Genomic DNA, 23,674 nt, shown 5'->3' on the forward strand with positions numbered 1-23,674 from the left:
TGATTTTCTAGCTGAAATTTATTGCAGAACTCAAAAAGTGCTTCTGGTCTCTTGTTTTTACTTCCAAGCGCATATTCTTCCATAACTGCACTTTCCATTTCATCCTGTACCATACCATTTCAATCTTTCATGAGTTACTAATGACCTACTCAGTTCCCTCATATTGTATATCTCGCCATAATCAGCTTGTGATGTCGGCATGTATATCTGAACTGTAGCTGTTAGCACTGGTTTGATTTCAGTTTCGATGATGATAATCTTATGTCTGATCCATTCACAATAACTCATTCTGTATCCTACTATACTATTTATAATGAATCCTACTCCTGTCTTCTGCTGTTGAAATCATGTTCATTTACCCAGGAATGCTTATCTTTTTTTTCCATTTCTATTGCACCTAGATGGAGCTAGATTCCCTAGCTTGCTTCCCACATTCAGACGAATGCCTTTCCATGTTCTGACTCCCAGAATGTCACCCTTTCATTGGTTTTCTCAATCTTTTTTCATGGTCACCTCCTCCTTCACAATTCCTTCCCAGAAATTTGAATGTGGAACTAAGCCAGAACCTTCCGTCACTGTCAAGACAACATTTTTCCAGTTACAGACTGCATTTCTTGTGGATTTAATGGCAGTGGTTTCCATTGCCTTCTGCATCCTCATTCTGTTGATTATTGGTGAATCTTCCACCTTTAACTGAAGGACAAGAAGGTGCCTGCTCCTCTGCTCTCTTTTGACAAGCTTTTTAAAAAAGAGAAGGACTCGTACCAAAATCTTTGACCACCATAGCTGATGATTTTGATTCAATCCAAGCAGTGGCTGGGATGAAATGTGGAAGTAAGGATCAGGTGATCAATGTTGCTACCTCTAGACTGCAGTGATGATCCAGAGTAATCATAAAAAAACTGACTGAAGGCCCATATTACTGATAAAAGTACATTAAATCAGCCTCTCTCTCTGTCTCGTGTATATGTGTGTGTTTTTCTACAGGCACATGGCATTGAAAATTATTTCCTTACAATGCTAGCAAAACTATTCACGAATGTGAAAAACATTATGATGCAGAAATTTCTTATCCCTACCCTCATCAGTTGATGTAGGGGTCGGAATAATCATCATAAAGCTTTATGGCGTAAATTGAACAACAATCCAGGCTGAATAATTAATCAGGAAGCTGATACTGATTGCTAGCAAATTAAAAAATTTCTTGGTTGCAAATGTCATGTATTTGTGACTGAGCTGCAGACTAGAGTAGAAGTGACAGAACTATTTATAATTGGTTTAATTTACTGGAATTCAGTTGCATGGAAAAATCAACCATTAAGACAAATACCTTTGTAAAATCCATGGATCTGATGCGACACCTAGGGCCTTTAGCAGCAGCTTTCTCTCACTTGGCACTCCAGTACTGTTGTATTTGTGCCAACAATATTGCCATTCCTTTACACCACCATACTTTATCCCTAGACAAAAATAAAGTAACATTATCTATTAGTGAATCACATGCACATTTTATATGCTAGCAGAGATTTATTTGTGGTTCAATATACAGAAAGAAGAAAGATGACATACACATGAAAGTGCAAGACTCGATTACTAGGATTGAAAGAAATCAACATATTTACTAAGAAATTTCCAAGGCAAAAAATCTATCTTCTATAAAGACCAGTATTATGCATGGTGAGGCAGAACCTCTTTACAATTCTTAGAGCAACAATGGAGTCAACACATGGTATCACTTTTTGACAAACAATGGTTATCTTATGAGGTATTACTTTGAGTTATGTTTATTGTTTGAAGTGAGTTGCATAGTGCAGGCACATTTATGCGAGAGATTCAGCTATCACATTAATTACTTTTTTATGAATATAATAGAGCGAAACATTCCACATGGGAAAAAGATATCTAAAAACAAAGATGATGTGACTTACCAAACAAAAGCACTGGCAGGTCGATAGACACACAAACAAATACAAAAACACACACAAAATTTCTAGCTTTCGCAACCAATGGTTGCTTCTTCAGGAAAGAGGGAAAGACGAAAGGATGTGGGTTTTAAGGGAGAGGGTAAGGAGTCATTCCAATCCCGGGAGCAAAAAGACTTACTTTAGGGGGAAAAAAAGGACAGGTGTACACGCATGCGCACACGCACACGCACGCGCACACGCACACGCACACAAGCAGACATGTCCCTTAAAACCCACATCTTTCGTCTTTCCCTCTCCTTCCCTCTTTCCTGAAGAAGCAACCGTTCGTTGCGAAAGCTAGAATTTTGTGTGTATGTTTGTGTTTGTTTGTGTTTCTATCAACCTGCCAGCGCTTTTGTTTGGTAAGTCATTCTTTGTTTTTAGATATAATTATTTTTTTATGTTTACATTACTGAACCAAATGGCAGTGTCTATCCCTAGTCATCTACTCTGCATCTAGTGTAATCGATTTCACAATATGCTTCTAGCAATCATGCATTGACTATGTATTCTGATTTACTAGAGCTCAGTAACATGATACGATTCTCACTGGTTCACTGCTGTACTTCCCAGGAAGAAACAAAGTATTCAGTTGCTGTTGGACACAGTACTGGAACAGTGACATTTCTGTATCATGATTTATTAGGGTTTAAAAATGTATTTACGTGGACATTGATGCATTTAATGTCTGAATTTGATTTATTGTGTAACTGAGGTTAAAGGATTCCTTTGGTACTCATGTGGATGACCTCACACTTTTCATTATTTAGGGTCACTTGCCAATTTTCGTACCATACAGATATCTTTTTTATATTGTTTTGCAATTTTTCTTCTTCCGATGGCTCTTCTAGATAATAAACGACAGCATCATCTGCAGACCCTGGCTGCTCAGATTGTTTCCTACATCGTTTATAAAGATAAGGAACAGCAGAGGGCTCGTAACACTACCTTGGAGAATGCAAGACATCATGTCTGTCTTATTAGAGTACTTTCTGTCAATTATTATGAACTGTGACCTCCCTGACAGGAGATAATTAATCCACTCACATAACTGAGACAACATTCCATAAGCATGTAATCTCATTACAAGTTGTTTGTGAGGTACAGTGTTGAAACTTAGAAATAAAGAATCAATTTCAAATCCGTCATTGACAGCATTCAACACTTTGTGTGAGTAATGACCCAATTGTATTTCACAAGAACAATGTCTTCTAAATCTGTTGACTGCATGTCAATAGACTGTTCTCTTTGAGGTAATTCACAATGTTAGAACAAAATGATACAGAGCTGTAATTTAGTGGATTCCTGCTATTTCCTTTCTTGAATACTGGTGTGACCTTTCCAGTCATTGGATACAAATCTTTTGCCAAGAGAGCGGTCGTATACGATTGTTAAGTATGAGGCTAATGCATCAGCACACTCTGAAAGGAACCTAACTGGTATACATTCTGGACTGGAAGATTTGCTTTTATTAAGTGGTTTAACTTGCTTTGCTACTCTGAGGATATCTACTTCTAAGTTACATTTACTTCATATTTAGTGGTAAAACCATTTCAGAAGGCTGTGTTTAGTAACTCTGTTTTAGCAGCACTGTCACTGATAGTATTTCCACTGTTATCATGCATAGAATGCAGTGATTGTGTCTTACCACTAGCATACTTCACATATGACCAGACACTCTTTGGATTTTCTGCCAGGTTTCAAGACAGAATTGCATTGTGGAAATTATTATAAGCATTTTGAACTGAAGTCCAAGCTAAATTTTGAGCTTCTGTAAAAGATTGGCAATCTTGGGGATTTTGGGGATTTTGCATGTGTGTGAATTTGGCAAGCTTTTTTCATTGTTCTGCAGCAGTGTTCTGTCCTTTTTTGTGAACCATGGGGGAACAGCTCCATCTTTTGTTATTTTATTTGGTATACATCTCTCAATTGCTGTCAATACTATTTCTCTTAATTCAAAACACGTCTGTTTTACACTTATATTCTCCCCCCCCCCCCCCCCCCCCCCCCATGAACCATGGACCTTGCCGTTGGTGGGGAGGTTTGCGTGCCTCAGCGATACAGATGGCCTTACCGTAGGTGCAACCACAACGGAGGGGTATCTGTTGAGAGGCCAGACAAACGTGTGGTTCCTGAAGAGGGGCAGCAGCCTTTTCAGTAGTTGCAGGGGCAACAGTCTGGATGATTGACTGATCTGGCCTTGCAACATTAACCAAAACGGTCTTGCTGTGCTGGTACTGCGAACGGCTGAAAGCAAGGGGAAACTACAGCCGTAATTTTTCCCGAGGACATGCAGCTTTACTGTATGATTAAATGATGATGGCATCCTCTTGGGTAAAATATTCCGGAGGTAAAATAGTCCCCCATTCGGATCTCCGGGCGGGGACTACTCAGGAGGATGTCGTTATCAGGAGGAAGAAAACTGGCATTCTACGGATCGGAGCGTGGAATGTCAGATCCCTTAATTGGGCAGGTAGGTTAGAAAATTTAAAAAGGGAAATGGATAGGTTAAAGTTAGATATAGTGGGGATTAGTGAAGTTCGGTGGCAGGAGGAACAAGACTTCTGGTCAGGTGACTACAGGGTTATAAACACAAAATCAAATAGGGGTAATGCAGGAGTAGGTTTAATAATGAATAGGAAAATAGGAATGCGGGTAAGCTACTACAAACAGCATAGTGAACGCATTATTGTGGTCAAGATAGATACGAAGCCCACACCTACTACAGTAGTACAAGTTTATATGCCAACTAGCTCTGCAGATGATGAAGAAATTGAAGAAATGTACGATGAAATAAAAGAAATTGTTCAGATAGTGAAGGGAGACGAAAATTTAATAGTAATGGGTGACTGGAATTCGAGTGTAGGAAAAGGGAGAGAAGGAAACATAGTAGGTGAATATGGATTGGGGCTAAGAAACGAAAGAGGAAGCCGCCTAGTAGAATTTTGCACAGAGCAAAACTTAATCATAGCTAACACTTGGTTTAAGAATCATGAAAGAAGGTTGTATACGTGGAAGAACCCTGGAGATACTAAAAGGTATCAGATAGATTATATAATGGTAAGACAGAGATTTAGGAACCAGGTCTTAAGTTGTAAGACATTTCCAGGGGCAGATGTGGACTCTGACCACAATCTATTGGTTATGACCTGTAGATTAAAACTGAAGAAACTGCAAAAAGGTGGGAAATTAAGGAGATGGGACCTGGATAAACTGAAAGAACCAGAGGTTGTACAGAGTATCAGGGAGAGCATAAGGGGGCAATTGACAGGAATAGGGGAAAGAAATACAGCAGAAGAAGAATGGGTAGCTCTAAGGAATGAAGTAGTGAAGGCAGCAGAGGATCAAGTAGGTAAAAAGACGAGGACTAGTAGAAATCCTTGGGTAACAGAAGAAATATTGAATTTAATTGGTGAAAGGAGAAAATATAAAAATGCAGTAAATGAAGCAGGCAAAAAGGAATACAGAGGTCTCAAAAATGAGATCGACAGGAAGTGCAAAATGGCTAAACAGGGATGGCTAGAGGACAAATGTAAGGATGTAGAAGCTTATCTCACTAGGGGTAAGATAGATACTGCCTACAGGAAAATTAAAGAGACCTTTGGAGAGAAGAGAACCACGTGTATGAATATCAAGAGCTCAGATGGCAACCCAGTTCTAAGCAAAGAAGGGAAGGCAGAAAGGTGGAAGGAGTATATAGAAGGTTTATACAAGGGTGATGTACTTGAGGACAATATTATGGAAATGGAAGAGGATATAGATGAAGACGAAATGGGAGATACGATACTGCGTGAAGAGTTTGACAGAGCACTGAAAGACCTGTGTCGAAACAAGGCCCCCGGAGTAGACAACATTCCATTAGAACTACTGACGGCCTTGGGAGAGCCAGTCATGTCAAAACTCTACCAGCTGGTGAGCAAGATGTATGAGACAGGCGAAATACCCTCAGACTTCAAGAAGAATATAATAATTACAATCCCAAAGAAAGCAGGTGCTGACAGATGTGAAAATTACCGAACTATCAGTTTAATAAGTCACAGCTGCAAAATACTAACGCGAATTCTTTACAGACGAATGGAAAAACTGGTAGATGCGGACCTCGGGGAGGATCAGTTTGGATTCCGTCGAAATGTTGGAACACGTGAGACAATACTGACCTTACGACTTATCTTAGAAGATAGATTAAGAAAAGGCAAACCTACGTTTCTAGCATTTGTAGACTTAGAGAAAGCTTTTGACAATGTTGACTGGAATACTCTTTTTCAAATTCTAAAGGTGGCAGGGGTAAAATACAGGGAGCGAAAGGCTATTTACAATTTGTACAGAAACCAGATGGCAGTCATAAAAGTCGAGGGGCATGAAAGGGAAGCAGTGGTTGGGAAAGGAGTGAGACAGGGTTGTAGCCTATCCCCGATGTTATTCAATCTGTATATTGAGCAAGCAGTAAAGGAAACAAAAGAAAAATTTGGAGTAGGTATTAAAATTCATGGAGAAGAAGTAAAAAGTTTGAGGTTCGCCGATGACATTGTAATTCTGTCAGAGACGGCAAAGGACTTGGAAGAGCAGTTGAACGGAATGGACAGTGTCTTGAAAGGAGGATATAAGATGAACATTAACAAAAGCAAAACGAGGATAATGGAATGTAGTCAAATTAAATCGGGTGATGCTGAGGGAATTAGATTAGGAAATGAGACACTTCAAGTAGTAAAGGAGTTTTGCTATTTAGGAAGTAAAATAACTGATGATGGTCGAAGTAGAGAGGATATAAAATGTAGACTGGCAATGGCAAGGAAAGCGTTTCTGAAGAAGAGAAATTTGTTAACATCGAATATAGATTTATGTATCAGGAAGTCGTTTCTGAAAGTATTTGTTTGGAGTGTAGCCATGTATGGAAGTGAAACATGGACGATTACTAGTTTGGACAAGAAGAGAATAGAAGCTTTCGAAATGTGGTGCTACAGAAGAATACTGAAGATAAGGTGGATAGATCACGTAACTAATGAGGAGGTATTGAATAGGATTGGGGAGAAGAGAAGTTTGTGGCACAACTTGACTAGAAGAAGGGATCGGTTGGTAGGACATGTTTTGAGGCATCAAGGGATCACAAATTTAGCGTTGGAGGGCACCGTGGAGGGTAAAAATCGTAGAGGGAGACCGCGAGATGAGTACACTAAGCAGATTCAGAAGGATGTAGGTTGCAGTAGGTACTGGGAGATGAAGCAGCTTGCACAGGATAGAGTAGCATGGAGAGCTGCATCAAACCAGTCTCAGGACTGAAGACAACAACAACAACATTCTCAATTTGGAAGAAGCGGAGACTGTGTCTCAGAAACGTGTCAAGTGACTTTTTATTTGCTTTTTTAAATAGATATATTTTTCTTTTCGTTTTGGTGGTGGTGGATTTGGGAATTACGGTATTTAGTCTCACTATGACAACTCTGTGTTCACTAATCCCTGTATCCATTCTGATGCTTATTATTAGCTCAGGATTACTTGTTGCTAGGAGGACACATGTTTTCACAACTTTTTACTATTTAAGAGGGCTCATGAACTAATTGCTCAAAATAATTTTCAGAGAATGCATTTAGCACAATTTTGGATGATGTTTTATGCATACCTCTGGATTTAAACATGTATTTCTGTCAACATATGAGCATAAACTTAAGTTGCCACCAATTATGATTGTATGTGTCAGGTATATGTTTGAAATCAAACTCAAGTTTTCTATGAACCTTTCAGCAATTCTATCTTCTGAATTGGGAGGTCAGTAAAAGGATCCAATTATTATTTTATTCCAGTTGCAAAGAATGACCTCTGTTCATTCTAACTCACAGGAACTATGTACTTTAATTTTGTGACAAGCTAAACTACCTTTAACAGCAATAAACATGCCACCATCAACTGTGTTTAACCTATCCTTTTGGAACACCATTAGGTTCTTTGCAAAAATTCCCCTGAGAAGACTTTTGCATCTTGCCATTCCCTGAGATGGCTTCCCATTTGACCACAGGTAAGGAGTCAACCTCAATGTGAGCAGTAACTGGGCTGAACACAAGTGAGTGGTGAACCTCAATGTGAGCAGTGACTGGGTTGGCCACTGGTACAGACTGATTTGTGGACTCTTAGGTCTTGCTGGACATTTGTTGGATCTCCACAGCTGGTCCACAACAGTCATGTCCATCCACTGCAGTCTCGAGCTGTGTAACTGAAGCAGACACAGCCTGGAGCTGTGCATCGGTACACAGCAATCACAGTCCCTATCCATATTAAAGATGGTGGGAAACAATACACTAAACAGACAAACAAATGCTTTTGACACAATTTGCTGAACTTTACTGCAGACTCTAATGAACACAATTCACTCCTGGTTAGGAGCTTGTAAAACGTCACAAAATCAGTTACTTTTCTGCTGCTGCTGCTCGGTTGGTGGCTACCACCTGACTCTTTGTTGCATACTTTAAAATTATTTGCAAAATATAAATGAAGGTGAAGAGATTGTGTTCATGGTCAAAAAACACACCACTGAATGCTATATGTAATATGACAAATTATTACAAATTCCATCTGCAGTGTTACAGTAGCCTTCTTACATGAACACAATGCTCTCCTCCTGCCCCAACCTCACACAAATTAATTTTAAGTATCTGTCATACTTTCCGGCCTGAGAAAAAAATGTCATACTTTCCGGCCTGAGAAAAAAATCTCATGCCTTAGTCTTTTGAGACAATTCATCATGCATACTGCATCTGATGCTTAAGCAGCTCAACAACGCAGTATAGAAGAACTTTTCATGGGAAGTTAGTGGAATGGGGGTTTCACCTCATCTTTCTAGTGAACTAAAATTTGGACAGTTTGCAAAGCAGCTGCAGAAGCTAAGTAATAACACTTCTATAATAATGTAAAAATAATTATCACGCCATACTGGTCACAGAAAAAAGATATCTTATCGTATTACTGGAACATCATATGTTCTTTTATCCATGTTAAGTTTAAATATTTGTCAGTATTATTGCACAAAACTAAAATAAGAGGTAAATTGCAGAAATTTAAGCTGGAACGCGTATGAAACACAGGCAGTAGTACAAAAAGAGCATGGCTCGTTTATTAGGAGAAAAAATATACAATATAATCTCAATGCAAAACAAAATTGTGAAAAACATAGGTGGAGAACATGGATACGAAGTGACAAATTGTTGATGGTGTACAGCAACCAGCCACCAATTGGTTTTTGGTTACTTTACTCAAAAAGTACTTTTTGAATAAATTAACCTAAAACTAGTTTGCGGCTAGTTGCTGCACTCCATCACGTATCTCAGTGTACCCGATATAAGATGTACTCCTGAATGGTGAACATACCACAGATTTATATTTGAAGACACTTATTATTTCTCTGCAAGACAAGCTTGATTACTAAAAAGGGAAAAGATTTGAGAGTTTTTATTATGATAAGATATTCAGATTTTGAATAACAACCTGCAACATAGACAACTTCTCTTAGATTGGGAGGGATGTGTGTGCCATTATTCATCCAGTCTCTGAATTTTGCTGTTGCTTCCTTCACTGTTTCTTTTACATCACATAAAATTGCTGATGCAAGAACATCTGAGCGCATCAGTCTGTAACAAGGAGAAATAATATTCATTATGAATTTTTGGTGTACAAGAAGATATGTAGGAAACATTGCTAATTGTAATTATTAAAATAAAATAAAATGGAGAATTTCACTGCAGAAAATATCAATTATATATTACCCACATTATGTTATTTCTTTGTAAAATATTATTACACTAATTAGTTAACATTTCTTACACACTGTAGTCTTCCTTCATAATTAATTATGTTCTATGAGATAGCTTATTTATGATGCTGTTGAGACTGGAAGATGTTATTGTGGAAACTTTTCAGTATCTATTATGAGTGATATGTAGAAAATTTGGCTTTAATAAATTCTATAAATATATTTTACAAACAAAAACGTGTCAATTACAACGCAGGCTTACTCAATCACCTTTATATCAACAAAAATAATCAATTTTTGAAAATATGTAACATAAATTAGACAGGGAAAAAACAAAAAAAAAAAAAAAAAAAAAACACACCCTCACAAAGCAGCAGCAGGAGAAAAAACATCCAAAGGTTAAAGAAAAGTGCAAGCTTTCAGAGTCAGCAGCTCCTCCTCCTGTCAGAAATGTTGAAGGGGATGGAAGAGGGATGAAGGCAAAGGACTGGCAAGATTTAGGGAATGGAGAGAGTTCAGAAAGTTGCCCACAACTCTGGATAAGGGCAGCTCTACTGGACGAGATGAGATGGGAAGACTGATTTTTTGGGGTACAATGGACGTGACTTTAAAACCTGAGAGCTTAAATGTGGAAGATAGGTCAAGAAGCACGACAGAGATTACTGACAGTTTACAAATACAGCAACTACTGTACTTACTTGGCTAATCTATGACCTATATGCCTCTTCTGCCAATTTCCACTCCACATGACTTCTCTATTTCTACAAAATCATACAGTTATCTGCTCCTGATGAGTCCTTGGATGGTATCATCCATGAAGTTAACTTCAAATTGCAACAACAGGCCAGACTTCACCTCAAAAAGCTATCCTACCATCTAATACTCTGCAACAGCATTAGTTTTGTTTCCTATTCCTTTATAGCTCTGTAAATAACCACAGCATCAACCACCATTTATCTTCTACTAACTCCCTCACCAACCTTCTTAACATTCCCCAGCCTTCACCATTGTCTCCCAGAACAACGATAATTCATGATCATAAGAACCAGCAACAACAGTACAGTATTTTCAGCCAGTCATCTAAGGTACTATTCCCTCCAGAATTACCTGTATTTTCCAAGGGTCTCACTTTCAGCCCTAAATTTGTATTTAATAATGCTGTCTTGGTGAAGACCACTTTCATTCACATGTAATGTCAACAGGAAATATCACTTTGCAAACCAATCCCAAAACCTTTTGAAAAGCAAATCTGAGACTGAACCCTGCATTGAACAGTTACAACCACAATTCCATCTTGATCCATCACTACAACCTCAAAATAACTCCTTACAATCATTCCAAGAATTCTTAACATGCACCATTGCCTCACAGGCCTTCCTTAGGTATGTACAACATGACCCTAACCTATCCTCTGCAAAACTTCTGGCTCTTCATTTTCTAAAAATTGATGACTCCATCATTATCCTCCCAGCAGACAAGGGATCTACCACTGCGGTACTTGAACAATGGGAGTTTGTAAGTGGGTGTCTGTACCAGCTGTTTGACACCTCTTCATACACCACCTGCCACCAAAGTCCCATCCCTGCAATATAAACTGACCTAAATCCCTCCTTAAAACCTCACAAGGATTAACACTTCAATCCATAGAACTTCTTATGCTGCCCAAACCACAGACTCCCACGTTTTACCTTCTTCCTGAGATTCACAAACCCAATTGCACTGGCTGTCCCAAAGCTGGTGGCTCCAAAGCACCCACCAAACGTATATCTGCCTTAGTTGATCAACACCTCCAGACTACGGTACAAAGACTTCCCTCCTTACATTGTTTGTCACCTCTGATGCCACCTCCCTCTATGCCAACATACGCTGTTTACATGGTCAGTCTGCTGCTGAACATTACCTCAACCAGCACCCACCAGGTTCCAGACTTACAACATCCTTCTTGCCCAACTTAATCAACTTTATACTTAGCAACAACTACTTTAACTCTGAGGGGAAGGCATACAAACAAGTTGGGATTACAACCATGGGAACAAGGATGATTCCTTCCTGTGCCAATCTTTTCAGGTGTCTCTTTGAAGAATATTTCCTGGGATTTGTAGTCCTTTGGTCTCTGGTTTGGTTTGGATACAATAACGAGATCTTTACCATATGGAATCAGAGTGAGACTGAACTGTTAAAGTTTTTTGAATTTCTAAACACATCCTCCTAATTATAATTCACAAAGTTTTGCTGTTCACATTAAACCAATCACCAAAACACAGTGCCTATATTTTGACATTTCCATGCCAAACATTCCCTCCTATACATCCTTGGCATTCAAGGCAAAGATATTTGTTTGGATGCAGACTTTACAGCAGTACACCACCACTTCCACCTCAGCCTTCACTGGACTAATTACCCCACCAGCCTAGTTCAAAAGCAGATTTCCCAGGCCATCACATCCAATCCTGGTACTGCTGATCCCTTCAAAAAAAAAAAAAAAAAAAAAAAGCTGAGGCGTACATCTCTTGCCACTCAGTAACACTCAGGTATTGAATATATTAATCAGCTGCTTTGGCAAGCCTATGACTTGCTACACTGGTGTCCTGAAATGAGGTCCATTCTGTCTGACATTTTGCCCCCCCCCCCCCCCCCCATTTTCCTACCCTATGCCTCCTAACACTGTGACCATCCCTGTAAGACTTGCCCTATGCACTCTCCTATCACAACCTATACCAGCCCTGTAACTGGCAAAACACTATCGAATCGATACCCATGTCATGTTGCAGCTCTCGTGTGAACACTGTTCGGCATTCTACCACTAAGTTCAGTTAGGATGAATGGACATAGACAGAGGGCATATATTGGCAAGACACAATATCCTGTTGCATAGCATACTCTACGAAATGACAGTCACGACCTCAATGCCTGCTTCACCACACACATCCTCTGGATTCTTCCCCCAGACACGAGTTTCTTAGAACTTCACAGGTGAGGACTGGTAATCAAACGTGTCCTTGGCTCTTGCTGCTCAACTGCTCTTAATTTACATTAATTATGTTCTTTAATTTCCTTGGTCTCAGGATTTCTTTCCACTAACTACTCCTTTCTTCATTCCTTTTTGCTTTTCTGTATCTCTTATTTTCTGACCTGTTCTATTTTTGCCTGTCCTCACCTCTACCAAGTATAACGTACTTAGATTTCTGCTTTTATGAACTCTTCCATGTTATTTTGTCAGTAATCTCTGTCCTGCTTATTGCTCTATTTTCCACCTTTAAGCTCTCAGGTTTCTGAAACTCGTCCAGTGCAGTTCCCAACAATCAATCCTTCCTTTTTATCCCAACTGGTATGTACCCTTGACCTGGCCTTCTGCGTGATTTTTCTGAGTGGTCCTCATTTCCTAAACCTCACTATCTCATTTCCTTTATCCCCCTTCCTTCCCCTTCAACTCTTCTGCCAGAAGGAGGAGCCATTGACTCTGATAGTTTGCACATTTCTTTAATCTTTCTGCCACCACTCGGATTATCTATCCAATTATACTATACATTTTCATAATCACATTTGTTATTTAAGCATTTGACATAATTCATGTGACAGTCACATCTGAGGTGTTTGCTGAGGAAACAAAAAGCATTGATAGTGAAGTGAGAAAGTTAGGTTACATGAAGCCAGAGGGCTCACATGAATCAAGTGCTATTTGAAACACGAATTAACAAAGACAGACTTTGCTGTTATCTGCACTAGTTACAATGATTGTTACCCACAGTGAAGGTGTAGATGCTGTTCATTAAAAACAGTCATAAAAAGGTTGAAACGCAACAATGTGATTGTGTTGGATGATCTGAACAGGTATGACTAAACTCCATTCTTGTATGTAAATAAAGCCATGCAAGCAGCGGTGCCTCGCGCAAAATTATATGAGTGTGGTGCAACATGGTGGCCCATAGTTTTTTGACTTACAATTATACTAACTGAATCTCAATTGAATATATTAATTTTAGGCATATAAACTGAACTATTTAAATGTATCTAAAAACAAAGATGATGTAACTTACCAAATGAAAGCGTTGGCATGTTGATAGACACACAAACAAACACAAACACACACACAAAATTCAATCTTTCACAACCAACAGTTGCTTCATCAGGAAAGGGGAAGGAGAGGGGAAGATGAAAGGATGTGGGTTTTAAGGGAGAGGGTCAGGCACGCACGCACGCGCACGCACGCGCACGCACACAACCAAGAAGGCTTCCTCCATATCCCATGCCACTTTCCTTGACATTGACCTCCATCTGTCCAATGGCCAGCTTCACACATTCGTTCACATCAAACCCACCAACAAGCAACAATACCTCCATTATGACAGCTGCCACCCATTCCACATCCAATGGTCCCTTCCCTACAGCCTAGGTCTTCGTGGCAAACGAATCTGCTCCGGTCTGGAATCCCTGAACCATTACACCAAGAACCTGAAAACAGCTTTCGCATCCCGCAACTACCCTCCCGACTTGGTACAGAAGCAAATTACCAGAGCCACTTCCTCATCCCCTCAAACCCAGAACCTCCCACAGAAGAACCCCAAAAGTGACCCACTTGAGACAGGATACTTTCCGGAACTGGATCAGACTCTGAACATGGCTCTCCAGCAGGGATACAACTTCCTCAAATCCTGCCCTGAAATGAGATCCATCCTTCATGAAATCCTCCCCACTCCACCAAGAGTTTCTTTCCGACGTCCACCTAACCTTCGTAACCTCTTGGTTCATCCCTATGAAATCCCCAAACCACCTTCCCTACCCTCTGGCTCCTACCCTTGTAACCTCCCCTGGTGTAAAACCTGTCCCATGCACCCTCCCACCACCATCTACTCCAGTCCTGTAACCCGGAAGGTGTACACGATCAAAAGCAGAGCCACGAGTGAAAGCACCCACATGATTTACCAACTGACCTGCCTACACTGTGAAGCTTTCTATGTGGGAATGACCAGCAACAAACTGTCCATTCGCATGAATGGACACAGGCAGACAGTATTTGTTGGTAATGAGGATCACCCTGTGGCTAAACATGCCTTGCTGCACAGCCAGCACATCTTGGCACAGTGTTACACCGTCCAGGTTATCTGGATACTTCTCACTAACACCAACCTGTCAGAACTCTGGAGATGGGAACTTGCCCTTCAGTATGTCCTCTCTTCCCGTTGCCCGCCAGGCCTAAACCTCTGCTAATTTCAAGTTGCCGCCGCTCATACCTAACCTGTCATTCAACAACATCTTTGCCTCTGTACTTCTGCCTCGACTGACATATCTGCCCGAACTCTTTACCTTTACAAATGTCTGCTTGTGTGTGTGTGTGTGTGTGTGTGTGTGTGTGTGTGCGCGTGGGTGTATACCTGTCCTTTTTTACCCCTAAGGTAAGTCTTTCCGCTCCCGGGATTGGAATGACTCCTGACCCTCTCCCTTAAAACCCACATCCTTTTGTCTTCCCCTCTCCTTCCCTCTTTCCTGATGAAGCAACCATTGGTTGCGAAAGCTTGAATTTTGTGTGCGTGTGTTTGTGTGTCTATCAACATGTCAAGACTTCCGTTTGGTAAGTTACATCATCTTTGTTTTTAGATATATATTTTTCCCACGTGGAATGTTTCCTTCTATTATATTCAAACTATTTAAATATATTTAAATTTAACAATATTGCGAAAAGGAAAGTTGCCACTCACCATATAGCAGAAATATGCTGAGTCAGCAGACAGGCACAACAAAAAGATTGTCACAAATATAGCTTTCGGCCAATAAGGCTTTCATCAAAATTAAACAAAACACACACACACACACACACACACACACACACACACACAGTGTATGTATCAAGGCCTTATTCGCCAAAAGCTGTATTTTTGACAGTCTTTTAGTTGTGCCTCTCTGCAACTCAGCATCTCTACTATATGGTGAGTGGCAACTTCCATTTTCACAATGTTGTTACATTCCACCCTGGATTTCCCATTGTTTCATTTAAATTTAAGAATTAATAGTTTAACAGTACGAGGACTAAAATAAAATGGAAAGAAAAACAAAGTTAGTAGCTGCAGGAATCAAACCAGTGGTCACAAATTACCAATCTAGGCTTCAGACCACTCATCCACCGTGGAATCACGGAAATGATGCTTTAGAACTTCCTCATACCTTATGCTAGCAAAATACATTACAAGAAATTTCATAGAAAAATACTGACCTTCCAAATTCAGTAATCTGTGATGTTTGGTTGACTTCAGGTTAAATATTTGCTCCCTCCCTAAAACCACCACCATATTCACCTGGATTGCTTTCCAGTGTTGTTTCTGCTCAGATCAGTATAAACTTGAAAATATATTATAAGCAACTGGTTGTAAAGAAATTCCTCTGTTGTTAACAACTTGTTTATTGCCTTTCTTATGCAGTGGATGTATAGAGGCTACCTTCCACTCTCCTGGGAGAGTCCAAGATAAATTTTAGCCCTTTTTTTTAATTTTTGGTACAGACCACTACAAAAGTTCCGCTGTAATAATCTTCTCAGTAACTAGCTTTATAATGTTTTAATAACTTTTTCAGTTTCTTTGATAGTCGGGGTAAATAATCTTCTGGATATTCATGAGCAGTTGAGTATTTGAGCTCATGGATTGGTTCTGGACAATTAAGAAGGTAATTAAAATATTTTGCAAATATTTTAAAATTTTCAATGATACAAAAGCCAAATCACTGACTCCTGTCCCATGCCTATAGCCTTTTGACTTAGAAGAGTAGTGATTATAATTACATCATATTAATTGACTATATTAATTGAACACTACCTCTCCCAATGTCCAACAGATTCCAAACCAATCTCCTTCCCAGTCACCATGACCAACTATATGCTCACCCACAATTATTTCTCCTTTGAAAGCATTACCTACAAACAAATCCAGGATATGGCTATGGGCATCATGCAACACCATCCTATGCCAACCTATTCATGGGCCATCTTGAGGAATCCTCCCTAAACACCTAGAATCCCAAGCCCATCACTTGGTCCAGATTCACTGACGACATCTTCGTGATCTGGATCAAGGGTGAGGACACCCTACCTACATTCCTCTAGAATCTTACAGCATCTTGCCCACCCCCTCCCCTATTCCTATTCAATCCAACACGCCACCTTCCTTGATGTTTACCTCCACCTCAAAGATGGCTACATCAGTACCTCTGTCCATACCAAACATACCAACCACCAGCAATACCTCCACTTCAACAGCTGCCATTCATACCACACCAAGAAGCCCAAGAATATACAGTGAGACTCACTGAGGCCTTCACAGAATGTAATTATCCTCCCAACCTTGTGCAAACACAGTCCACCTCCAGAAGTCTCACTGTCTGGCCATAGAGGAGCATTCCCTTCATGACTCAGTACCAATCAAGACTGGAGCAGCTGAATTACAGTTTCCACCACAGTTTTGACTACCTCTCTTCATGCCCTGAAATCAGAAGTGTCCTATCGACTGTCCTTCCCACCCCTCCCAAAGTGCAATTCTACTGCTCACCGAAGCTACGCAATATTCTTATCCACCCCTACATATCACCTGCTCCCAACCCCTTGCCCCATGGCTTGTATGCAAGGCCTGGATGCAAGATCTGCTCTGTACATCCTCCCACCACCACCTACTCCAGTCCAGTCATGAACATCAACTGTCTGGTCAAAGACAGTGAAACCAATAATGTGATTTACAAGGTAAGCGGATATCACTGTGCTGCATTCTGCATGGTCATGACAACCAACAAGCTATCTGTCCACATGAATGGCCACCAACAAACTATAACCAAGAAACAGTCTGACCACCCTGTTGCTGAGCACATTGCCCAACACATTCTTTATTTCAAATGACTGATTCACACCCTGTGCCATCTGGATCTTTCCCACCAACACCAGCTTTTCTGAACAGCACAGATGGGAACTCTCCCTGCAATATATCCTATGTTCCCCTAACCCTCCTGCCTTCAACTTTTGTGAGTCTTTGTCCTTACCCATCTAGCCCTTCCCTGTTCCCATTCCAGCACTATACAGCCCTCTATTCCACCAACGCACTCTCAGTCTTTTTATTTCTCTCCTTTTCCACTACCACCCTCCCCGGCCCCTATCTAACCTCCCAACTGCACGTAGCTGCCGTACCCCCTCTCCATCTTGCTTTAACACCTATAAAATTATGATGTTTGACAGATTCATTAAAAGATTGATTTGAAGGAGGATACCATTCTTGTAAGTAGTGGATTTCAGACTAGGGAAGCATAATAATGTTCCATATACTTTTATGATTTACTAACCTGAAACGTTTTCCATAAGCCAGATAATAGTAAAGTCCTAGAATCCATGCAATATAGTAAAATCTAGTGTAGCTGATTTTCAAAACAGTAAGTTATTTCCGAAATTACGCCATATTCTTATGGCTGTCATTATATCAGCACTCTGTACCCAGCTAACACCATGCTCACATCTCTGCGTTGATTAAAGAAAAAGTCTGCGACTGGCAAGTAATTGAGTAACATTTCTACCCTGGATAGTGCTCAAGTCTCAGTTGGGCAAGTGAATAGACAACAACTATTCCAGTGAAAGGGAATCTGTGATTGGCCATCATTGGGGTAATATAACTATGTCGGTTAGAGTTCTGAGGAAGTTATCCAACATAAACATCTCATGCGAAAATCTGTGCTTTGACATCATCTGGGTAACACTTATGTAACATACTTGCAACCTCATAGTGTTAATGTTCAACCACTGTTATTTACTGAACAGTGTAATTCATTCTGCTGACTGTATAGCAAGTTATATTGTGTGCACTGTTAATAGCATATTATGCCATTGTGAAGTTCAACAAGTCCTATGACTCTGATTAATGGTTGAATTAATTCTCTTCTGGATATGTTTACAAAGGAAAAGATGTGGGTCTTTTTATCTGTAGCTCTGTGTTCTGTATAACTGGAATTGGCCATTCACAATCTGATAGTGTAAGGAATACATCACAATGTATGTTTAAAGTTACATGAAGGTTTTAGGTAGAAACAGTAGCTTAACAGTTAGGACAGGGAGCAGTGGCCTTTCTACAGAGTAGCTATTTTTCTCCTGATATATATGAGGTGTGACTGGAAAGTTTTAAGAATGGATCCGTTACTGGTTACTGGTTTGGTGGGCAGGTACACGGAGGGTGGGGAGTGAGTCATTGCCTTGTCCTTGGAAGCCCTCAGACAGGAAACTGCATTTTCTTTGTTCATTTCATTGTGGCAGCTGGTTGAGTGCAGGTCGGTTAGGCCTTGTTACCAGATTCTGTCCGTGTGAAAATGAACGTAAAAACAGAACAATGAGTTCATGTGAAATTTTGTTATAAAACCAGGAAATCAGCTTATGAGACTTATGGACTATTAAAAACAGCTTTTTCAGGTAATTGTATGAGCCATTCAAATGTTTTTGTCTGGTTCAACAGATTTAAAAATGGCCACGAATCATTTAAAGGTGAACTATGGTATGACCATCCTTCCACCTCAAAAATGAATGAAAATTTTGTGAAAGTTCACAATTTAGTGCACTCTGATCATAGACTTACAATTAGAGAGATGGCTGATGAACTTAAAATTAAGTTTCTATGCAGTTAAGTCAATTGTAACTGAAGATCTGAACATGCATCAAGTGTCCACAAAATTCATTCCAAAACTGTTGTCAAGTGACCAGAGACAATACAGACTTGAGGTGTGTCAAGAACTGATTAATCAGACTAAAAAGACCCAGATTTGTTAAATATAGTAATTACATGTGACGAATCATGGGTATATGGATATGATCCTGAAACCGAAGTGCAGTCTTCGCAGTGGAAGATTCCAGGTTCATTAAGACTGAAAAAAGCACGGTAAAGTCAGTCAATGGTGAAGACAGTGTTGGCGTTTTTTTTTTATTCTACTGGTATTGTGCATTATGAATTTATCCCTGCAGGACAGACAATTAACCAGGAATACTACAAATGTGTCCTTGAGCGTTTGCGTGAAACGGTGCATAAGAAAAGGCCTGCATTGTGGAAAGACAGGAGTTGGATGCTACACTGTGACAGTGCTCCAGCTCATTGTGCCTTCTCCATAGTTGAATTGTTGACCAAATTCAACATACCTGTGCTTCCACAACCACCATATTACCCTGATTTGGCGCCTGTGGACTTCTACCTGCTTCCTAAACAGAAATTTTCAGTGAAAGGGAAGCGATTAGACTTGATTGAAGACATCCAGACAAATTCGGAGAGCCTCCTTAACACACTTCAGGGAAAAAATATCCAGGAATATTTCCAAAAGTGGAAACACTGTTGGAGTCATTGTGTTCAGTCAGAGGGGGACTGTTTTGAAGGAGATACATCACAGTGGCATGGACATACCACCATTGAACAACTACAAGCCCATTCTTAAAATTTTCCAATCACATCTCATATGTATGAAGTAATCTAAAAATAACTACCGTAATCATCCATGTGTAAATAGATCAGCACCATGCACAACATACTATACAGAGGCAACCAGAAATGGTTAATTTTGCCTATTAATGTGCAGCACGTATTATAGCATAGCGTCTGGAAAAAAAGAGTATAAATTAAATTATCGATACTCAGCAAAGGAAGCGCTCTATGCACTCTCAGAATAGTAATTTGTAGTATCTTCGTCATTTGGTACAAAAGGGATGACCCCCCCCCCCTTTTTTTTTACTGTATTCTTGGTTCTGACATTCTAGCTGACGGGCGCTTATTGTTCACGGTCTGTAACTAATACAATTGTCTGTAGTAAAATTAGTAATATTTTGAATATATATGAAACTACTGCTTATAAAAATTGTGTTTTTGTCAGTAGCAAGTACCTTTCCTGCCCATCATTTAGTTACATAATAATTACATGTTGCCCTGACCATTTTGTATAGGCTCATTGTTGTAGCAATGCCATTAATGATAAAAATGATATAAGCTATTTTAATTGACATTTAATGCTAAAGGTATTAAAAAGAATAATCTCAATAAATACAAAACGGCATTGTGTAATATTTTCCATTCATTTTTGTCCAGAGGTACAGTTTTATTAAGAGTAATTTCTATAAATGTGTATGCTGCCACTGCACATGGGCAGCTATTCCGGAACATCAAGGCTCACAGAAAAAATAATTAAGTATTGTGTTTAATTGGCTTATCATGTAATATCAAAGGAAGATTTTTTTCAATCCATCATAAGACAGATGTCCAAGTTGGAATACATATGATATTTCTGGCGATAGCGCCCTGAGAAAATTTTTGCCGTGGCTTGTAACAAACATAAGAGAATTTTTAACAAAAAATTTCATTCAATTATCAGGATATTCTCTTTAAAAAAGTTACCTGATGATATAACTTGACTCATCCATCTCTTCATGGTTGGATTTACTAAACACAACATGTGAATGAATGGACGAAAAAAACTTTCTGAATTACCCTTGTACATATGTCTTTTTACAGTTTATTTTGATATTTTGTTTTTTGCTGAAGGTTTAGTATGATTGTGGGATAATAGCGTTTTCGTAGTATATGACGTGCTATTTTATATGAGTGGTAAGAAGAAGACCAGATAAAAAAAGCGCAAAGTTTACAAAAAACATGTAAAACAGTAATTGCTACTGATTGTTTTTGTGGACATTCACTACAAAAAGCTATTTTTAAAATGTAGCTTAATCCCAAACATTCATGATTTGTGTATTCGCAATGTGAATATGATGTCTTGAATGGAAAGATTTCAAACAATGAAATGAATAAAGGCAACCACTCACAACATAGACGAAACATTCAGCAGTGGATAGGAACATAACCAAGATGCTGAATAACAAGGATTTGTTTATATTCGTTGTAGTGAAGAAGAATGGAAAGCTTGGAAGCTGAGTTCAAATACTAATTTTCTTTGTGTGTGTCCATGCTTTGCTCAAAACATTTTTTTCACTTCACTGTGTTTTCCATCCATGATTTTACAGTATCACACTGATGGAAAGAGAATAGTATTCTACATGTAAGGAACAATCCGCCACTCTGCCATCCAATATAGTAAAAGACTAGTTAATGATTCACTTTTTGCCTTCCACATTGTTTTTGAGCCTCAAGATTGAAAGAATTCTGTTTATTTTCTTAATGTAGGATGGCTTTCAATAGGATTACCTTTCTTCCTTTAATAGGTTCATACCCTACTAAACATTTACCAACTGCATTATTCATCCATCTGAACACACATTATCAGTATGTCTTTGAATAACAATAAATTTTGATTTTCTTACAATAATCCTGCAATTTTTAGTTTAAAACTAGAGGTTTATTACAGCAAAGCACAAAATAAACAATAAATGTTTTGTATTTTAAATAATATTTTCTTGAAAAGTGTCTTTAACAACTGTCCACTATTTTGAGCAATACCTGTAGCAGAATTTATATATAGATTGAAGTACGCATGTTGTTCTCAATCAGACAATGTGTGTGTAAGTGAACATTATGAACAATGTCTGAAATTGCTGCTGGTATGTATGTGCTGCATACTAATGAATTAGACTGACTGCTGTTGCAATAAATTAAGCCAAACTTTCGTCTAGTAGAGAAAAGACAAAAAGGATTTTCAATTTATTTTCATTCTGCTTCAGCTGAACACATTCTCGTGATTTTATTTTTGTTACACAGCAGCGGTGGTACTCAGTCAACATTAGCATTCTATAATTTGTTTGTCTATCAATCTGCAGATACAATATTTACCAAGTTGTTTGTTTTCTTTGAGAACTCTCAGTTCTGCAAGGAAGCTCCAAAAAGCCAATGTATTTCGTTTCATCTGACTGTATGTGGTGAATACCATGAGAAACATGGTAAAGGCAGTAAAAGGAGAGTAACAATTACTGTTACTTACAAGTAACCTAATCAGCCATTGGTTCACTACCTACTTTTGAAGATGAGGGCCTGAGTCTTCCCAGCCAACATAGCGTGTGACTGGTCCCAGAAGGTGCTTCAGGTATTCGAGGAAGAGCTTATATGCTGTTGTTTCTGACAAACGTTTACTCCAGGATTGAAAATGCTCCAATGCAGCTGCCCATGGTACATAATCTTGTTCCTTCAATAGGTAAAGAGATAACTCCAGTGCAATTGATGCATTCAGCACTCCAGCTCTGTAAAATAAACATACACTGGTAAAGATTACTGCTACAGACTTTTTTAAAAATTACAGTATTCATTCATTAATGAAAGGCCTTATTATTATTCAGCTTTTTGTTTGCTTTTATCCTTAAGCATGAGCATTATTTTATTAAAATCAGACCATTGTTAATGAAGTTTGTGGCTGAAGGAGGAGAAAGCATGTTTTGATAAATATATGGGACAAAGGCAGGAGTTTGGAGAAAACATGAAAGAGGAGATACACCAAATTTTATTTGTACATTAGAGTTTTTAATTAATAAAAATTAATTGGTTTGCTGAATGCTACCAAAATTCTTTTACAATGTGTATTTTTTATAATCTTTATTTTTCAAAGAGTGACAGACTAAGTACATTTACAAAATGAAACTTAATAGACCATTTCAACCCATCAGCTTCATTCATCTGCAATATAGTGGTGCAGTAGATAGAGTTCAGGTCTTTATGACCCTAGTGGTCGGAATTGTTTTACTGTGTCAATTTCTGTAACAACTTAAGGTAAAAAATAAAGACTTAGTTTGTGTGTATGTATTGAAATGTAATAAGGTAATGGTGAAGTTTAAACCTTGATTATATTAAAACCAAACTTGTAGCAACAGGATGTAACTTTGGCTTAAGTAGTTCATAAGATGCATTTTCAAACAGCGAGAAAAAAAACTGATAGATGAGGAAGCTTTCAACCTAGCAAGAACTTTAACAGGGCACACACTTTCTGCCACCATCTGTACAGCTGTGTTCCTTTGTTCCAGAAAACACTTATCTGTAACTATTAGTTGTTC

The 23,674-nt window shown here is 38.9% G+C and overlaps 1 protein-coding gene across 7 annotated transcripts in view; it reads right to left on the bottom strand.

Annotated features, from left to right (window-relative positions):
• LOC126365777 (glutamyl aminopeptidase-like) overlaps positions 1-23,674 on the bottom strand; it is a 790,794-nt gene that overhangs the window by 26,725 nt on the left and 740,395 nt on the right. For all 7 annotated transcript variants that reach the window (XM_050008333.1, XM_050008334.1, XM_050008337.1 and 4 more), the window contains 3 exons: positions 22,649-22,870; positions 9,438-9,580; positions 1,331-1,460 (listed from right to left, as the gene is read on the bottom strand). In XM_050008333.1, coding sequence (XP_049864290.1) covers positions 1,331-1,460; positions 9,438-9,580; positions 22,649-22,870 — 495 coding nt within the window. The remainder of the gene's footprint in view (positions 1-1,330; positions 1,461-9,437; positions 9,581-22,648; positions 22,871-23,674) is intronic.

The sequence above is a fragment of the Schistocerca gregaria genome, chromosome 4, assembly GCF_023897955.1.
Source record: "Schistocerca gregaria isolate iqSchGreg1 chromosome 4, iqSchGreg1.2, whole genome shotgun sequence".
NCBI lineage: Eukaryota > Metazoa > Arthropoda > Insecta > Orthoptera > Acrididae > Schistocerca > Schistocerca gregaria.